The sequence below is a fragment of the Colletes latitarsis genome, chromosome 7 (assembly GCF_051014445.1).
Source record: "Colletes latitarsis isolate SP2378_abdomen chromosome 7, iyColLati1, whole genome shotgun sequence".
Lineage (NCBI taxonomy): Eukaryota > Metazoa > Arthropoda > Insecta > Hymenoptera > Colletidae > Colletes > Colletes latitarsis.
The window spans coordinates 18037738-18057481 of record NC_135140.1 but is presented as its reverse complement, the minus strand read 5'-3'; the positions used below and the strand labels follow the sequence as shown (position 1 = coordinate 18057481).

Sequence of the window (19744 nt, the reverse complement as noted above, 5' to 3'; positions counted from 1 at the left end):
TATTTTAATTTCGTCGAAAAATTTCACACCTTCTCGAATTTTTTTCTCGAAAATGGGTAGGATTTCGGGGGTATGTCTGTTGACCAAAAATGAGTGTAATTGCCCCCCCTAGCTAACAATATTTTTTTTAGAACGATTTGAAATATTGTAATTTCGTCAAAAAATTTCACACCTCGAATTTTTTTCTCGAAAATGGGTAGGATTTCGGGGGTATGTCTGTTGACCAAAAATACTTGTAATTGACCCCCGCAAACGAGAATAATTTTTCCAGAACGATTTGAAATGTTTTAATTTAATTGTTAATAACTTTTTAACGAGGACTCAGTCAAGAAATTGATATTCTTGATTTTCGTCTTATTTTGGCCTCTAGAATCTCCCATTAAAATTTTTCCCAGGTGTGGCCGAACATCCTGTATTATACGATTTTTTAGCAAACGCGTGCCAGCAATTTGCAACTAAAGGTCTCTTATGCTTAAACGAGAATAACGCAAAATTCATGGTGTATATCTGCAATAATATTCCTACCGAAGAATATTGAGCATCGGAAAGAATATTCCATTCTTTAATTCGGCGAAATCATGCGAACTCTGCGTGCTAATATGTAAAATAGCTGCGGAGAATCTTGCACACATTCGAAGTATTATGCACCAAAATGTTGAGCAAACTTTTATTTGTACCACTCGCGGTATATAGGTACAAAATCTAACGATATTTACGATCTAGACGACGGTAATTTCAATATCGAGTTAGCCTACCGATGGGATACAGCTCGATACGTATTCATGAATATAAATTCCAGACTCGAATTATTCAAGTACAATATTCCACGCTTGGAAGAAAAGAATCTCTCTTTTTGATGTAGGAACAATTAATTCTCAAGTATTCCTTCGTCGTGAAGAACCAAATAAGTGAATATCGTGAGCAAGTATCGAATCGATCCCATCGCTAGCTTGAACCCGTCGCTACACAGGATATAACCTAATTCGCCAAAACGAACGTGGAATAAAATTTGTCAGCACGAGGTTTCGTTTCTCGAACGACTTTGATAGCGCACGGGGCACGCGTTTAACTATTTTATTTTGTACAATACACAAAAGTAGTAACTTTTAACCAGAAATCTGTTTCCCAAACGGAAATGCTGAACACATGTTCCAAGAAAAAATTGATCCACTGCGCAGTCGCGACCCACGAGCGTGTCGGTCGAGTATCTCGTGCCCCGTGCATTTTCAAGTTCGATCATTTCGAAAACGGACGCGTCGTACGAGAACATTTTATTCTACATTCTTTATTCGTTCTTTCAAGTACAATTCAGATCGTTACGCACGTTTTGGCACACTCTCCTGCATAGCAACGATTTGTTTCGAAGTGCACTCGCTCGATCGATATCGTACCTCATCGATTGCATTCGTAAGCACATACCGACGAATCTCATCAGCTGTCGAGAAAGGATTTGATAGCAGCGTAAACATTAATATTAGCGAAACATACTTCTTTGTAAATAATATTCTACTTTTTCGAGTCCCTCTGGCGTTACAAGCACGAAGGGAGGAATGGAAGGAAAGTGTTCGCGAAAACTTGAAACGAAACAAGCTGGTTCGATTAAAATGCACGAAGCAGCGTGTCATTATGGAGTTCGCAAGTTCGTCAACGACAAATCGCAAGCGTTCGTTGTTCTAATTATCGACCTGGATCGTCTTATGTAAGGCTCGACTTACGCGATAGCACATTTTTCTTTTTTTTATATATTTTTTAATTTTTAAATTTTTATTTCACTTTCACGGATGTCGTTTTGATTCGTTGGGCGACGTCGAAAGTCAAAAAACTTCTTTTTAACACTATCTGCGCAAACGACGACGAATTTAATACGCTTAATAGTAATAATAATGCTAATGATTAACGGTAATAACACACGCACACAAAAATAGATTCGTAAGAAGGGGTCGCTGATTATATTCAAACTTCTCTTTGGAGATTATTTGGAAAGATATTTAATGCTACTTTTTACCAAAGGCGACAAAAGACACCTTTTGATAAGTAAATAATGAGCTTTATACAGGGAAAAATTTTAGTAGGGAATTCTAGAGGCCAAAATAAGACGAAAACCAAGAATACCAATTTGTTGATGGAGGCTTCGTTAAAGAGTTATTAACGTTTAAATTTCCATCTGTTCCGAATTTTTTTCTTGAAAGTACGTAGGATTTCGAGGTTATGTGTAATGACCAAAAATGATTGTAATTGACCCCCACAACCGAAAATAATTTTTCCAAAACGATTTGAAATTTTTATTTTTCGTCGACTTTTGGCGCCTAATTAGATTTTCAGTAAGCAATTTTTTTCTCGAAAATTCGTAGGATTTCGAGGATATGTCTATTCACCAAAAATGATTGTAATTGACCCCCGCAACCGAAAATAATTTTTCCAAAACGATTTGAAATTTTAATTTTTCGTCGACTTTTGGCGCCTAATTAGATTTTCATTAAGGAATTTTTTTCTCGAAAATGCGTAGGATTTCGAGGATATGTCTAATGACCAAAAATGATTGTAATTGACCCCCACAACCGAAAATAATTTTTCCAAAACAATTTGAAATTTTTTTTTTCCATCGAAAATTTTCATACCTTCTCGAATTTTTTTCTCGAAACTGAGTAGGATTTCGAGGATATGTCTAATGACCAAAAATGATTGTAATTGACCCCCACAACCGAAAATAATTTTTCCAAAACAATTTGAAATTTTTTTTTTCCATCGAAAATTTTCATACCTTCTCGAATTTTTTTCTCGAAACTGAGTAGGATTTCGAGGGTATGTGTAATGACCAAAAATGATTGTAATTGACCCCTGCAACCGAAAATAATTTTTCCAAAACGATTTGAAATATTTTAATTTCGTCGAAAAATTTCAAACCTTCTCGATTTTTTTTCTAGAAACTGAGTAGAATTTCGGGGGTATGTCTGTTGACCAAAAATGATTGTAATTGACCCCCCTAGCTAACAGTATTTTTTTCAGAATGATTTAATATATTTTAATTTCGTCGAAAAATTTCAAACCTTCTCGAATTTTTTTCTCGAAAGTGGGTAGGATTTCGAGGATATGTCTAATGACCAAAAATGATTGTAATTGACCCCCGCAACCGAAAATAATTTTTCCAGAACGATTTGAAATTTTTGAACTTAATTGTTAATAACTTTTTAACGAAGCCTCCATCAACAAATTGGTACTCTTGATTTTCGTCTTATTTTGGCCTCTAGAAACCTCCATTAAAATTTTTCCCAAGGGTGGACGAACACCCTGTATAAAAAGTTTGAATAAAATCGGTAATCCCAAAGATGCGACTTGCAAGCCAATTTGATTTCAATAGATTTCAGGACGCAACGAAATTAATGATAACAGGAACCATGGTATAAGCAAATATATGTACAAATCCGTTATATTCAAATAAATTCAACTATATTCAACGCGCTGCTGAATTTTCCGAGACTGGAGACTTCAAAATTCAGCAACGGATCGATCGACGATATTCCTTGAAAACAAATGGCGTATTCGATTTACATTGTGCGATATGTCGGCGTCAACGAAAGAATCCACGCACATTGATGTAACCCACGAGAGTAGCGAAGTATCGAAACGTCTTACAATTTCATGGCAGACAAACTGAAATCATTACTTAACATTTATCTCGTCGAAATTGCTGAAACCCGTCGCTACTTTTATCGAATGCTGTTCAACATTAAACATCCGAGCCACTAGATTAAGGCAGTAAAAGAGGGGTTGGTGTTTCTAGTCGATTCTTTCGTTCACTCGATCATAAAATAAGTAACCGGAGGCGTTGTTTCCTTTGGAACAGTCTTAAGTTCGCCCGTCTTCGTTCTACATCTTTCTCGCCTTAAAATTTTAGCCTACTATACACATATTTGTTTTTTTTTTATACAATTAGGCATCCGTTTGTAATTTTTTTTTCTTTTTTCATCTTTTAGGTTCAAATATCAAATATTTCTGTTTTCGGTTGCGTATCGTAGGTACTAACACGGATTGGCATCGTTCTTAAGAACGCGTCCGCGTGATATGGTTCGCTTTTACGTGGTCCTTAAATTCTGTGTTTGACGCAGCAGGTAGTGCGCGATAAGGCCCTAAATGTACAGGGTGCAGAAAAAAAAGTGTTTGTCACCAGTTTCCGAGGATGTAAACTTATGCTAGACCTTGGAATTTTAAGTCGAGGCTCGATCTGAATCTAAAGAATTCAAGGTCGAAATATTTCTAGATTTTTACGTATTCCACTCGACGAGAGAGTACGATGTTCATCAAGAACCAAGCGTTACAAACGAGTTGTTTTCTTGCGAAAGATTGATAATGTTTTGACCAATTGAACATCGTCGAGTTCCCCCACGTAGTTCTCCGTAATTATGCACGAGACATTAGACCTGACACAATGAGTTATTTAATATAAAAATTCGCGTGACAAACACTTTGTTTACATTCTGTACGTCAAAAGATTCATAAAAACGTTCGGCAGTAACGACGTGATAGACGCGTGCGAATCGTTCGCGATTATTAATTCTACACACTACATTTGTCTGAGAATACAAGAGATTACAGCAAAATTTTACAAGAAACACGCCAACGACCGTGGTAATCGAACCGAACTGCAATTTCTTTCTTTTCTATTACGTTCGCGCGAACAAACCGCGTGTGATCTATCTAAAAGTTGTACGCCCGCGCGGCTGTTGTAAAAAAACGCGTAAATTATAATAGAAACACAGAAGCTGTTCGTTGGTAAACCGTACGTATAAAATGAAGTCTTGCGTTGTACGACGTTACACCTAAAATATTTCGGCGAGTTTTCTTTCTGTTTTTCTTCCAGCGCTTGCATTCGTATTGGAACGACGGTAAAAAACCTATAACAGGACGGTATTCTTCCATGTAACGATAATGAAAATGAATGAATCAGTACGGCTGGTGGTTCGACTTGAATTGAATCGTTTTGTAAATCGGTCGATTCGATGCAAACGCTATTCGCACGTGTCTAAATGATAACAAAGCTGCGTATACCGTGTGTCGCGTTACAAGTAATTAGCAGAGAAAATCATTTGCACCGAAACTATCTTCAGTGGTTTCTAAATTTACTAAAATGAAATTGCACCCTAAAGCCAGTACGGTTCTGTCGCGATGCCACGCGATTAACAAACAAATTGTACGTGCATATAAAATTGAAAAATACACGGTCTAGAAAATGGAAGGAACTTGAGAAATGCTTGTATACAGTGCATTATAATACGATTCACAGAAGTGACGGTAACGCAAGCCTCCTCGGAACGTATTCGTTCTTAAAACCTTAAAAATACCGCCGACGTTAATTGCAATTTCCAAGTAGGCACAAATCAGTTTTGTTAACCGATCGGTACGTTCGAAAGAAACATATAACCAACGTTTTTACAACCAAGACCTTCGTTACATTAAACTTATTATGCGCGTAAAAATTATCTATAATATATTACGATCCTTAATATTGTTGACAGCAATCAACCGTACGCGGACATGATTGAACGTGCGTACAATATTCATTACCCCCTATTATAATATACAAAGTTAAAGATATTATTCTTAACGAGCAATCGAACAGACTGAATCAAGCAAAGGAGTCAAAAATATGTTGCGATTCATTTTCGATTAAACTGCCTAGTTTTACATCTACAACAGATACTCTCTACGTACTGGCTACTAATTAGATTCTATACATGGAAATTGCAGCTGTAATTTTATACGCAGAAGTTAGTATTAATGTTCTAGTGGCAATTTATAAAATTAGTATTCTATTGGAAGCTTTATAAAGCCGATGATTAAAAAATAAATTAACAGTAATGTAAACATACATACGTATTGTGTGACGTTAATTTTCGCCCAGTTTCTTCGAGTATTCGAACGTGGGATCGTAAAAACTGTATACATTTATAACCGTACGCTAGGTTAATAAATAAGTTGTAAAATTGTACACGACGCGCGTAAAACGCAAATTAAAAATTCTCTATAGAAAGTTGGCGAACATTCTGTAAAATTGATAAAACGATTAGATTGTCGATACATACAAATACAGCATTCCAACGAAAAAGAAGCTACGTACAAATTGCGATATACTACAAATTCTGAATACCCGAGTTCAATCGAAACCTTCTCGAGTATAATAATGTTCACGTTTGTATGTACAAATTTATGTGCATATACATATATATATATACACAATACGCTAAGTACTCGAAGATAAGTAATCAGGCTATTCGCGAAAAGAAACGCTAAAAACGTGAGAAAAATTGTAGCTAAAATCTATCGGGAAACAATTTTCGATTCCGACACGGAGAGCCAAGCACTTTGCACTGTGAGTAAGCGATTAAATAAAAGATGCACTCTTTCTAATCATGTACATATAAACATGCTGCGATGAAACGTTTATTCGAATTTTTATTTTTATTACGACACGTGAATGACCGGAACACACGTTTTTTTATTTGTACGCTTATTCGTCGTTTAAAGCGCTGTCTCCGCTTCTCGTCTATATTTTAATATTACTACTATCAAGACAAATATTATAGCATAATAAACGAATGTGCAATTAAATAAATATAAAAATTGAAGATACAGGTATGGTTAACTGGTTCGTTAAGAACCGATGCATAACAGTTTAAAACAATTATTCTCTGAGCCTTTTCAGCCCCTGCAAAAAATATATTGAGCAGAGCAATTAGTAATAGGGAAATGCATCCGATGGAAATAAAATTAATAGAATTTTAAAAATAGTTTACGAACCTCGAGAGCCTCGCTACAGCCATCTTCGATACACGCTATAATATTTGTGTTGAACACGACGAGGCAAAATATACACCTATACGTTTAAAGTTACCAAGGCCCCCTGGGGCCTTGCCATTACGATCAGAAAAATAATTTAAATTGAAAATATATTCCGCCGCGATGTCGAGTCACGATCAATTTGTACGTACATCGATTTTACGTTTGGTATAGTACCATTTATCTTGTGGCGAGATCACACACACTGACAATATTCAGCACATGGTCTCCGAAGCTGGAGCAGGTACGGTACTCAGGTTCTTGTCGTTCGGATCGGAACTTTCGGAGTCGCGGATCGGCGGCCGTGAAAGCGTTTGTTCGATCTCTCTCGTCACACTGATAGTAGGCGCCGGCCTACGAGATTCCTCGTCGATGGCGGACGATCTGCGTAGCTGGTGTCTGTGCTCGTTCGATATGAAGAATGGCCCGCCGCCGCTTGCTTCGTCCGACGTGTGCACGGGCTCGTCGTCGTCGCCTATGTATCTTCTCTGTATCAGATCTTCCATCTGCTGGTAATCGCATTCCTCGGCGTCGCGCAGATGTTCGTTCTCGATCTGCCAGGCCATCTCCGCGTTCGACATGCCGGTGTGGTGCCTGGCCCTCGAAGGAGGCGGCGAAATCGGTGGCGTTCGCGGCGGACTGAGAAGGCCGCAGTAACTCTCCAACTCGTCCGTTATGCTGGTGTATTCGGCGCGCATCGCCAGCAGAATCGAACGTTGGGTGCTGCTCGTCGACGACACGGATGGAATCACCGCGACTCGTGGTTCAGCCCAGGTGACACCTCTCGAGGGTAACACCATCACGTCGTCGGACTCTGAGCGTGTTCTGCTGTTTTGCCGCGTGGGACGTTCCGTCGAGTCTTGTCTGGTCGGTTCCGAAGCAGGAGCCTCGCTGCTCGCTTCTCTGCTTGGTTCTTTGCTGGTAGCCTCTCTGCTGGTCGCTTCTCTGCTCGTCTCTCTGCTCAGTTCCCTGCTCGTTTGTCTACTCGGGTCTGTGCTTAACTCTCTGCTGCTCGGTTCTCTGCTTGGCTCGACACTGGGATCCATGCTCGGTTCTCTGCTGTCCGTCTGCGATTCCTTCTTTATAGTTTCCCCTTCGCCGTCGCCTTTGCTCACCTCGGTTTCCTGGCTGGTCGTTGTCTTCATGTCGTCCTGAACGATCTGCCCGTCCCCGCTTACGGACGATTCGTTTCTGCTAAGATTCTCGCGGGACGTGGCTACCTCTGAATGTTTCAGCACGTCGTCGTCCAACGGCTGACCCATGTTGAGGAACGTCCCGTCGGTCAACGATCGCATCAGCCTCTTGCGTTTAAGGGCAATGGTCGGTAGTTGCGTGTGAGAATCCGTTTCTGACAGAACTTCCGAACGCTCCGACACTCGGCGTACGCGTCCTTCCACGTCGAAGCCGGATAACGTTTCTATGTTGGGCATGTGCGTCGCCATGAACCGATGGATGACACCCAGGTGAGCCAATGTCTGCTCGTTCAACTCCTCCAGCTTACGGATGCGAAATTCCACCGCCTGCGACGATAAAAGGAAACCACGTTATTGGATTTTAACAACAGTTATGTAGCGTTATTACCTGCAGCGAAGCATTCTGCGTGTGTTCCTTCTTATCAATGTCTTCTATCTTCTGATGCATATTCTCGACCCTTTCCGTCGTAACCTTCACTCTCTCCTCCGTTGACATCTGCAGCTTCAGTTCTTGCTCGCGAAAGTATCCTTCGACGCAGTCTTCTTCAAAATCGTAGAGACGCTCCATGTCGTCGACCTCTAGGAACAACTTAAGCCCGTTGTCGTACGTTTCACCCGCACTTGCTTTGCCTTGCGTCACATATCGCAGCAAATATTTCACCAGCAGATATATGTGACAAACTACAATGAGCGGAGGAGGTAAAACTGGTTTCTGTTCATACTCCATAACAACAGTAAAACGTTGGAACATCCAAACTTGGTGCGCCACCGCGTTTACCTCATTGAAAATATTGTTAAAAACCGCAATCAGAAGGTTTATCAGCAAAATGTTTGCGACTAAAAGATAAATAGACATTACAGCAGGTGTGATCCAACGGCCTGGAAGACATGGTATCATTCCCGGTTCGTCTCCGCAATCAGGGTCTATGTTGTCTGCGTACACTTCTCCGTATAGCATGAAATATGGCTCCATGAATATCTGTGGAACAAGGAACATACATGTTTCGTCAATAATCGATCATCTCCTGTACCAGAAGCTAGAAAGTATTTATAGAAAACACATACGTCTCGAATGATTTTTAATTTAGGCTCAGCATTGGGATTTAAAATAGCTTGCCGTGTTACGCCAAAGCTCATCAATACGACTAGCAAGAGCACTACAAAGTATATCATGTTTTTTACCATCTTTCCCATCATGGTAACCAATGGACCTAACGAGAATAATGAAAAATTTTATTTATCCGTCATACGTATCAAACACACTTATTTATTCATGTACGCTTATTCGTTTAGTTATAACTGTAGTTTGAGCAGCATAACATACCAAAGTATTTATTTACACCAAGGATATTGAATATCCGCAAATACCAATAAATGCAATCAACGCAGTAGATGACACGACCAACGTCGAGCGTAGAATGTCGCAAACGTAAGGCCAGACCGATTTGAAAAAAAATAATAGCAGCCGCGTCGCAAGGATTCCACATGTTCCATGCCCACACGCTAAATTTGTGTGAAAGTGTGGCCGGCTCGGATGTTGCGATTTCGCGTACTTTCTCGCATCCCAATGTGCAGACATACGTGATTGCATAGATCTCTGCCAGCGATGGATGATCATCCATGTGTATAAGAATGCAGTATGAGAAGAGTACCAAAAAAATAATATACGCTATCTGCGATACAAAGAAAGAAATTTCGTATTTAACCATAGGTCGTTTGGATGTAATTTAATTTGTTGATAATTGTTTACGCTAGTAACACCCTAACTAGGCTGGTGAGAGCGTCTCTAACTTAACACTTTAACGGCCGCTGTCACGTATACGTGACCCACTGTATCAGTCACCATTTCATCATAGGTTACATTTATAATTCCTTCTTATAATAATATTCCTAGCATCTTCATGTACCTCACTTTGGTCTACGATATCAGTGGCGACCATGGCCATTAAAGTGTTAAACAATTATCAATTTGTCAGAGGGACGAAAACGTACAGCGTTCGCCCAAAATTTAGTGATAGGGGCCGTATAAAATTCATATAATTTTTTCTTCAGTCGCAACGGCCGGCTGGTCTTAGTATCATAATAGTCGGAGTGAATGCCATAAGAACGATGAACGCCATCGTCATTGTCCGTCAGAACTTTCCCATTTTCTTGCACGATCGTTTCTTTCACCACTGTTGTAGTGTGTTCGTTGCTGATCAAGGCCTACACGTAAAAACGAACAACTTTAGTAAAGTTCGCGTAAACTTTATCAAACAGATCGGCATAGAACATTGACACACAGATAAATAGGAATTTTTCAGATGTTGGACATGTATCGATAATTGGTTTTTTACTAGTTCCTCGGTCATTCTCGGAAATCATTTACAATAAGAGCGTTTCTAACGGGTATCGGTTAAAGAAGGCGGTTTGGTAGAATGATACATAGTACGAAAGAAGCAGAACAATGTAACGAGATATGTTTCTGTAACGATCCAGAATATTGCGGAAGATGGTGGAAAGAGAATTGGATATATTACGTGGCACATATATAATCCTTCTACAAATATGTTACTACCATACTTTTCTGTCGACAGACGAATTTATGAAGAGAATGTACACGAAGGATGAACTTTTACTCTATCGCATGAAGATGGATTATTTTTAACGGTACTTCGATGCATGGAGTTTCGTGTTATGTACAATACAAAATAGCTAAGTGGTGTAATAATGATAGTAAGCTTTGTGTACAGGAAACGACGGTTCAAAATAATTATCCTGTTCTTGACAAACAGAGAGATCCTTTAAAGTAGCGTTTCTCAAGTATATTTATAGTCTTCTATTAATGTTTTTCTCATCGAGAAGGATCGTCGAGAATCACTGCTTTAAAGATTATTAAATTTGGTCGGGGATCGCTAAGGAACTATGAAAAGTAGAAACAAGAGAGAATAGAAAGCAACGGATAAAGTGCAGTTCGTGTGAAGAGATTATGGCCGTGTAAAATATAAATCATTAGTGCACTACGAGATGTAATGCGAGGAAAGTGGCAGTTGAAATTAGTTGCATTATTCGAATGATCTTCTGTCCCTCTTCCCTTTTAATCGACAGTGACTTTTGAAATGTAAATCGTTGGGAGGCAAGGTCGTACTGAAATATCAAGTAACAAATATCAAGGACAAATTATCAATAACGCACGACTGGTAATGATTACAGACATCAAACGCGATAGAAAACATCGGTATATCAAATGAAAAATCAATTAATAAAAATTCTTTGCCTTTTTCTTACGCCCTGTGATCATTTCACATAGTAAAGTTTTCAAATTTGTTTGGTTCGAGGCTGAGTTCGTATAAAATAAAAAATTTATGTACATGTACAAATATATCTTTGAAGTCGATCGACTTCTGTCATTGACATTACGTTTACTGGAACAATACCGATATTTTTCTGGTATCTCATCGACTAGACGATTTTTAGGTATTTATATAATACAAGGACGATTCGTTTACGATAGAAGCGTTAGTTATCATCCTCACCGGTACGGATTCCGATACTGAATAAACAGAAGTTTTCCTTGATGATAACTAATAACAAAAGAGAGATAGTTGAAAAGTGCACCGGAAAGTGTGAACTTATTGGTCATAGAATCATTGCATTTCAGGCCATTATGGATATACCTTAGCGCCTTGTTGGCTGCTGGATTTGTTGCGTACGCTCAGGCTCCTGCGCTGACGTTTCTAAAAAACAATTCATACGCATACCCACATAGTCTATGAATAATAAAAACACATTTCAATACCTCTAACAATGATCGATACGTTTTACCATAAAATACTGATCCAATCACTAGACGTAGATGACGTATTTCCGAACAAAACATTTGAAAGGTACAACATTTAGATAATAAAGATAATAAAACCATACATGATGAATTAATAAATATTATCATCTTATGCACGCATTAAGAATGAAAACTAAAAAGTACAAAACTAGGTACTGTAATGTACTGTTTAAATACGTGACTCTGAGTAGCCGACAAACTTCACGCTTAATGTTTAACGTATATAAAATAGAACCTACATGCGTATACGTTTTCATGTACAAACTACAATTCAAAACCAGCAACCATATGTATCAATTATGCAACAATCATTTTTTGCAAGTAAACACACACGGTAGCTCGACTAGCTTCTAACAACAATTACGCAAACAAAACTTAGGTACTCTGGATCAATTTATCATTGCTGAAATTTCTATTTGCACGTGATAAAAATCTGAAAAATTTTATACAATGAACGAACGACATCAAACGTTATTAAAAAAAATAATAAAGCAATGACTGTCGGCAATGTTTTTTAAAATAAAATTGATAACTGCAGCATGAAATGAGCAATGAATTATCATAAATGCAATGACAAGTTTGTACTAATTAATTATAAATTATATTCTACACATTTGCGATAATTGCTCGACTGTAATAATATTTTATACGTTTGCTCGTTACGATTAAAATCACCCCTCGTATAATTATTTAATATTTTCTGGCAATATTGTTAAAAAAAAAAAAAAAACAATTATTACCTCGACGTCAGGACCGGTTGGCGCGCCGTGCTCGGAATCGCTGTCCTCCTTTTCATCCTCGAGAGCGATCAAATGCTCCTCTTGGGTTTGCGGCATTAATTGTAACTCCTCGCGACTTTTGAATTCCAAACGTGCTATGTAAAATGGACAGACTAGCCCGAGTACAACCTAAATAAAAGAAAATAAAGAAAATTAGTTTTCGAAAGAAAACTGGCAACATTTTGCTGAACCAGTCTGTCTGTAATAACAATATCGACAACCTTCAAATTTGTGTTCTTTCTTGTCCGAAGACCGCCCATCCATAGATCAGCTAAAATGATTTGACTGCAAGTATGCGCCAACAACGGACGATGATTAGCTGTAACAGCTAGGGAAAGACACGTCTGTCCGGACCAATTCTGAAGTTCGGAGGTCAAAAGCTGCTGCGTCTGATCATCGTCCTGGCGATAGCAGTAATCTAACAATTCTAACGCTATGGAAAAGAAAACAAAAAGAATCGTGTGGTATTAACTGTCACATTTTATTAGATTCAGAGCAACCCTCGTCGCTGTTCTAAACGTATATCAGTACCAATGTTCTCGAATTCCTTTCCGTAATTTCGTAACTCGTCGTACACTTCCGTTTCGAGGTCGTCCTCGGCGGCTTCGTGCGCCATGGCTTTGTATAATTTGAGGGCGACCAGCGACTTCGCCAAAGCTTCTTCGCCGTGCTGCCACATCAGCAACGCCATTTGCTGGCGCTTCGTCAGAACGGCCCAAATAAGCAGCTCGTTAAAAGGGTAATCGAAAAGAGGTGTATCGCGATTAGCCGGCAACGTTTCAGCGAGCAAACTTATCGTCGAACTCTCTTGTTTGTTACCGGATCCTGAATAGTAACGGGTAGCGCCACCCCATGCACAGCTGTTTCGATGCATGTGCTGTTGATGAGCACCCGATCTTTTCATCACTTTGGTGTAGATGACGCGAAATCTTCTGCGAGTGTATTGAGAACGGTACGCCCCTCCCATTAATTTATTTATCACGAGCCCGATGTCGTGTAACGTGTACATGTAACCACGCGGAATATTTGGTCGGACGTCGCGCAGAATGTAGCCCAGTGTATTCGAAGGACCTTCTTTCTGTATAACAGAATTTCATAATAGATCGTTTATCGCGCTGCAGAATAAACGACAAAAAGCAAGAGTACTCACTATAAAGTACTCACGGTATTATAAAGCTCTTCAAGACGCGGTATCGATAAGAACTTTCGCATAGAGACGCCATTCTCCAAAAGCAGTTTTACAAAATCGATTCTATCGTGTTGCAAAGCTTGCATCATAGCTTGTTCCAAAGCACCCGGCGGCCATTTCTGCCCGTAAACGAATATTTCGCTGCGTGCTATGTCCACTCTGTTCCAAATCAAGGATAACGATAGCTGTTCGGCCGGTGACAATTGCTTGGACTTGAACAATGCTGTCAATATTGTTTGGTCAAGTTCTTGGGGACGATCTTGAGTTATCCTAAATACTGTTATCTGTGAACACGTTAATTGTATTTCAACGATCAATGTTATATTCCTTGAGAAAGAAAGAGAAAGTTAACCGTGCAGATTTTAGTACTGATGCTTACCAAGTGTTTTTTACGCGTACACTGCAGAAGTTCCGAGTACAATTGGCATGCTGGTTCGGTAGAAACTTTAAAGGTGCGCTTTATAGTTTCCAAAACATGTTCTCTCATACTCTCTAATGGTCCCTCGTTATCCCCGTTCTCTCCATCTCCTTCCGACGCGTATCTAAATATTTATTCTTTTGTTACTGCTTTATATTTTTACAAATACATTAAGCGTCTTAACGTATTCTAAAACTTATTACTTGTGCATGAAAGCGATGAGATCAGCTGCACGGCCCGAGCCATCGCAAACCACTACAGGAACAGGTGGATCATCCGTAACATACTCTAATACCGAACGTATTGTGTTTGTTCCTCCCTCGATCACTAATGCCACGACAGGGATGCTGCTGTGCGTATCTGTAACAAAATGTTTACACGAGTTCCATCAAAATTGTTAACGGTACAGTTAACTTTAGTTACCAATACTTACATGGCTGTAATTTTAAATTGGAAATATATTTCTCTAACTTCCTACGCAACACGATCTCCGCGCCATAACGACCGCCAGTACCATTGTCCACCAATAAAAAATACGCGTGTCGATTATTTAGAACCGCATATTTGGACCTGAAGAATTTTATTGATTTCAATCCCCTTTGTCGACGCGAACGGACTCGTTATACAACCAAATAAAATTTATATTCACCATGGAGACGAAAGGCAATCATAAGGTACTTCGCCTCCGCGGCTCACAAGCTCATGGCTTTTATCTAAAATCCCCCATGGCGCTATGCCTATGCTCACAACGCGTCCCTGCCTTTGAGATCTTTCCAACAGCAATGCGTCTCCTACCTGCCTCGTAACACCTATACAAATTTAATTTAAATATGCAATCAGCTTGGTTGCAGACTGATTCAGCTAAACGACGATGACGAGTGAGATCAACCTGTATTAGTTCCGCCTGTGAAAATCCATGCGCCAGTTGTTTTTGCAGCCTTCAATAAACCTTTTCTCAAAACTTTCTTCAAACTAGGCTGAAGGTCAAAATTTGGACGACCACCGTGTACAGTGATCAGCAATTTCGGTAATCCTAAGTTCCATTCTCTACACAGTAATTGTACTATTGGCTCTGGCCTCGTATCGTGGGCTAGTCTCACGTACTATAGAGGAAATATTAATAAGAATGTAATTTCCTGCAATTATTAAAAGCTGTTTGTATCCGCTCGCGTCGCTTGCCTGTGCTTTCGTTGGATGCGGCCCGCCTTGAAATTCAATTGTACCGTACGCATCGGTTGGAAACGGCCGTGTATTTTTACCAGGTGACCATTGCTCTCGATCTTTTTCTTTGGTATTACTAGCAGTATAACTTTGTACGTCTGCACCGGTTCCGCAGTGATGAGTATAAGAATATCCGCAACAACATCTAGAATAACCAACCTTTCCCTATCAGTTTCGCTTGGAAATTAAAAGTTAGATGCGTTTTGACATAAACAAATGTCACACCTCTTCTATCAACTTTAAGATCAATAGATCCGTAGAGCGTCAAACTAACCAGAAATTGCTAAATAAAGAATAATATTTTATACTTTATAACTACACTACACGACTAATAAACTACAACTAGTACGTGTAACTATACTCCTTTTCAATCAACGTCTTCTTTGGCGCATAAAAAGTCTTACTATACAATTTCAAATGTTTCATAGATAATCGTCTTTGAATGAAGCATGGTGTTACTGCATCAATGATATTCCTTGCACAAGTATGGATTGATTATGATATGATCCAAAGAATGATGAGTGCGGCTATCGCGAGGAAAAGTAAATGTTTTATGAAAAACAATAACGGGAATATAAACGTAAAAGAATATTTTATTAGCGATCAAGAAAACGTGTGACGGAACTTTGTACGTGTTTCGTTTAAGATACGCTAAAACCTTACAGTTAGGCAGTTTTTCGTACAAACCACTAATATCGAGAACAGTATAGAATGCATGGAAAAATAAATATTATGTTAACAACTGTTTGAAACTGTAGAACGAAGTATAACTATTAATTGTTCTTTGAAGCAAAAACGTTATTTTCTATAAATACAACGATGCATACGATATTTTTTCGAATATACAGAGTGATTTTAGAAACTGGAACGCGCTGCAACACTTTTGAGCGTTCAACATTTTCCTTCGTGAACATCTTGTATTCTCGCTTATAAAAGAGCCACAGCTTATACGAGTTGCTAGAATCGACCTGTATATGCGATATATTTGCAGAAGCAATATTAAATATTTTTTTTTAAGAATATAAGATCGTTTATCGCGACAGAACGCATAACTAACTCTCACCTGGAAGTGGTGATCACATCATACTCTGCATTCTTATCTCCCTGTACTTGCATAAACCTATAAATGGAACGAAAGAAAGAAAAGTAAATGGAAAGTAAATGAACACAAAAAAAATGTGTTAATAATGACCTGCAGAAATTTAAAAGTACATTCTCGATAACAGGTACGCGCAATGAAATATAAACAATGACCGTGGACAGTGCAATAACAAAACAAATGCGTTGAGACATTGAACTACGATTAGGAAATTAATTTAAAAATTAATTGAACGACTTTACGATCATCGCTATGATGCGGTGATCTTATATTGCCTCTGCAAAAATATTGTCCCTTTCGGAGAAACAAAATGCATGCGGTTATTTATTAATTCTACCGCTGTTAAACCTGTCGGGAGTAGAAACAAACGAGTATGAAAGTTGAACAACGCATGATGTTATTTAATATCGAACAAAACATGTGATGATAGATGACGCGCGTTAAAAACTTTAGTTTTTCGCTTACTTGAAATGGGCCATTCTACTTGAAATAAATTTTTACGAAGCTTCAGGTAACTTTTTCGTTACAGAGTTTAAAACGTTCTAAATTGTATCCATAATTCGCTTAAATCGTAACAAAGCGTACACTATTATGTATATTATTTTTTACAATATTGTCTGGCCGCATTACGTACCTGTGCTCATCTTTAGCGCTCGGAATAAACTTCGAACATTCCCTTTTTTGAAATGTCGCCTCTATCCAACTGCGTTCGGTTGCCTGTAACGAGTTTTAAAAATTTATTATACCTAAACAATACCATTATTTGCCACTTTTTGTTTCGAATCTTTTAACATTTTTTAAATATTTTAATGCTTATATCAAACATCTATGAGAAACAGTCGAATGTAATATTCACTTTCAGAGGAAATGAATAAAAGCAAAACAAAGTATACCTTTGCCTTTTTTCTCTTCATTTTAGGAGTGCTTGCTCCACAGATAATACTTCCAATTGCCATCTTGATATGTATCAAAATATATATTCACCTTAACCAATATACTAACTAAAAAAGAACATTAAACAAAACCAAATACAAATCATTATAATTATAAAGGAACAACATAAATAAATAAATAAATAAATAATAAATGCAAAATACAGTTTAGGGGATTATAATTTCAATATTAATATTTTACTGTGAATACACATAACTATGCAAGAATTACTTAACTGAATAAAACTTTAAACATAAAATGGTTAAGAAAACTTTCGTGTAACGGAGATAAGATAAATTAATCAGATAAGGGAAATACACTTTAACATTCTTCCTTGAAATATACAGGGTGGATCACCAGGTATGTATTACCAATTCGATCTGCGTCATTATTATTACGTGTAACGGTAAATATTTTACGTAAAGTCGGGTAGTTTCAAAACAACGACGAATAAGGCGAACGAAATTGCGATCTTACACGTAATTATAATAAATCTATCCTTACGCTAACGCTATATTCACGAACGACGCAACAATATACAAGTTCAAGGAATAAGTTTAAAAAGAATATTAATGACCTTCGTATATCTTTTTCGCGTTTACCTGTAAAAAAACTAATAATACAAAATGTGCCTCTCTCAAAAGCATTTCACTTTACATGAAATATTTTTTGCTGCACATAGTAATAACGACGGAAATATAATAATGTTAACAAAAATATTTACATGAATTAAACTTTATTCTTTCTATTCGCTGTGTACCAATAAACCTTCTTAATACACTTTAATAAGAAAATTTTCAAACATTAAACAATTATATGAAAAAAAGGCAATAAGTATATTATTTGCATACTTTTGTACAAAGCTTCATTTTACTTACCCCACGGCAACTCTTGTTCTTGTCTATCATATCTACATAGAACTGCATGAATGATACCAATAATTCCAAGCCCAATGAAATAAATATTTGTAGTTTGAGACTTCCTTGTAACAAACACTACCAGTGAATATTTCTCCGATATAAATAAATTAAATTTATCTGAAATGAGATTAATATATGTTATGTTAACATGTTTGCCATACTATGTGATCTATATGTCCCACCCCCCTCAGAAGATTTAATTCATTCAATTAGAATTTTATAAACTGTCATTTCCTTCTCAAACAATCTATGAAGCTATAAATATTTTCTGGTACAAGAACATAAAATGCATAATGCAATAACGTGATAAAAAAGTATTTTTGAGTGGCGAAACGTTCGTATAACTATCGTGACCATAACAATTTGAACGGTTGCGCGGAAGCAATGAATCTCACCTTCCTGTTAAAAAATTCCTTAAATTTCATTTATGCAAGATTATTCAAATTTGAATCTCAGTCCGGCGAAAAATCAATGATTATGCAATGTTCGGGCGAACATCATGATCGTGACGTTTCGAAAATCGGCGGGAAAATCCTGTAACTGTCATGTGCCTATGAGTTAACCTGGAAAAGTAATGTCATAAATGTTTCAACGCCAATGCGTAAATACTCGACCACAGTTTAAATAGAAAATAATGCTCGATTTCGAGCACATCCCACGAGCAAATATTTAATGACGAGTATGAAACGATAACAAGCGTGCATACGTACCTCACAAATACGCGGTTGACGATTTTCAAGTTATCGTATTCATAGCGCGTGAAATATCACACACGTAGTGAAAATCCACGCTCGCGCGAACTCGTGATGTTTCGCAACTCCTCTTATAATTCATAAAATCCTTCTTTACGTCATGCAATTAACGTTACAGGATATTTACGCACGGTGTTTGTATTTTTGCGTCGCTAGACGTTTCGCCGTTTAATCGACACCGCGTCTTCGAACGTAGACTAGACACGATGCAATTCCCCAAAAAATTCGTCCAGAAATACCTGGCTCCGAGAATTCGTTCCATTATACGCGTTTCATCCCTTGGAAATATCGAGCTTGCTCCCCTGCATCGTTACTGACAAACTAGGCCAAGAACAAGGTTAACTTCAACATTGACTCGAAGATATCGGCAGTAGTGTCAACTGCAATGTTCAAATGGTAAATTTGAAAAATGCTCGTGCTTCGATTGAAAATTAATATCGATACGTTTTTAAACTTATTCGGTTGCTGTTCCAACCATCGAGACGCTTATTATCCCATAATGTTCTTGTATTCTTCATTATACGATATCGATTCGCGGGAAGAAATTTTAATTAAAACGACCTCGGTATTCGTTGTTTTCTTTATC

General features: G+C 38.0%; 1 protein-coding gene across 9 annotated transcripts; it reads right to left on the bottom strand.

The window, feature by feature from the left end:
* Positions 1–1726: 1726 nt before the first annotated feature.
* On the bottom strand, positions 1727–19534 carry Trpm (transient receptor potential cation channel, subfamily M). Of its 9 annotated transcripts, XM_076768563.1 has the most exons (23): positions 19117–19534; positions 18802–18969; positions 18365–18523; positions 17447–17554; positions 17188–17270; positions 16518–16574; positions 15413–15599; positions 15123–15336; positions 14883–15042; positions 14667–14803; positions 14437–14593; positions 14195–14357; positions 13791–14099; positions 13158–13704; positions 12848–13059; positions 12588–12755; positions 11684–11743; positions 11543–11590; positions 10020–10232; positions 9352–9700; positions 9093–9238; positions 8416–9006; positions 1727–8354 (listed from the first exon to the last, which is right to left on the bottom strand). In XM_076768563.1, exons 4-23 carry the CDS (start codon positions 17507–17509, stop codon positions 7050–7052), a joined length of 5169 nt encoding a protein of 1722 aa, XP_076624678.1. In that variant the 5' UTR covers positions 17510–17554; positions 18365–18523; positions 18802–18969; positions 19117–19534; the 3' UTR covers positions 1727–7049. The 9 variants fall into 9 exon arrangements, with proteins under 9 accessions (XP_076624678.1, XP_076624680.1, XP_076624682.1 ...); XM_076768565.1 differs by lacking the exon at positions 11543–11590; XM_076768567.1 differs by lacking the exon at positions 11684–11743.
* Positions 19535–19744: the final 210 nt, after the last annotated feature.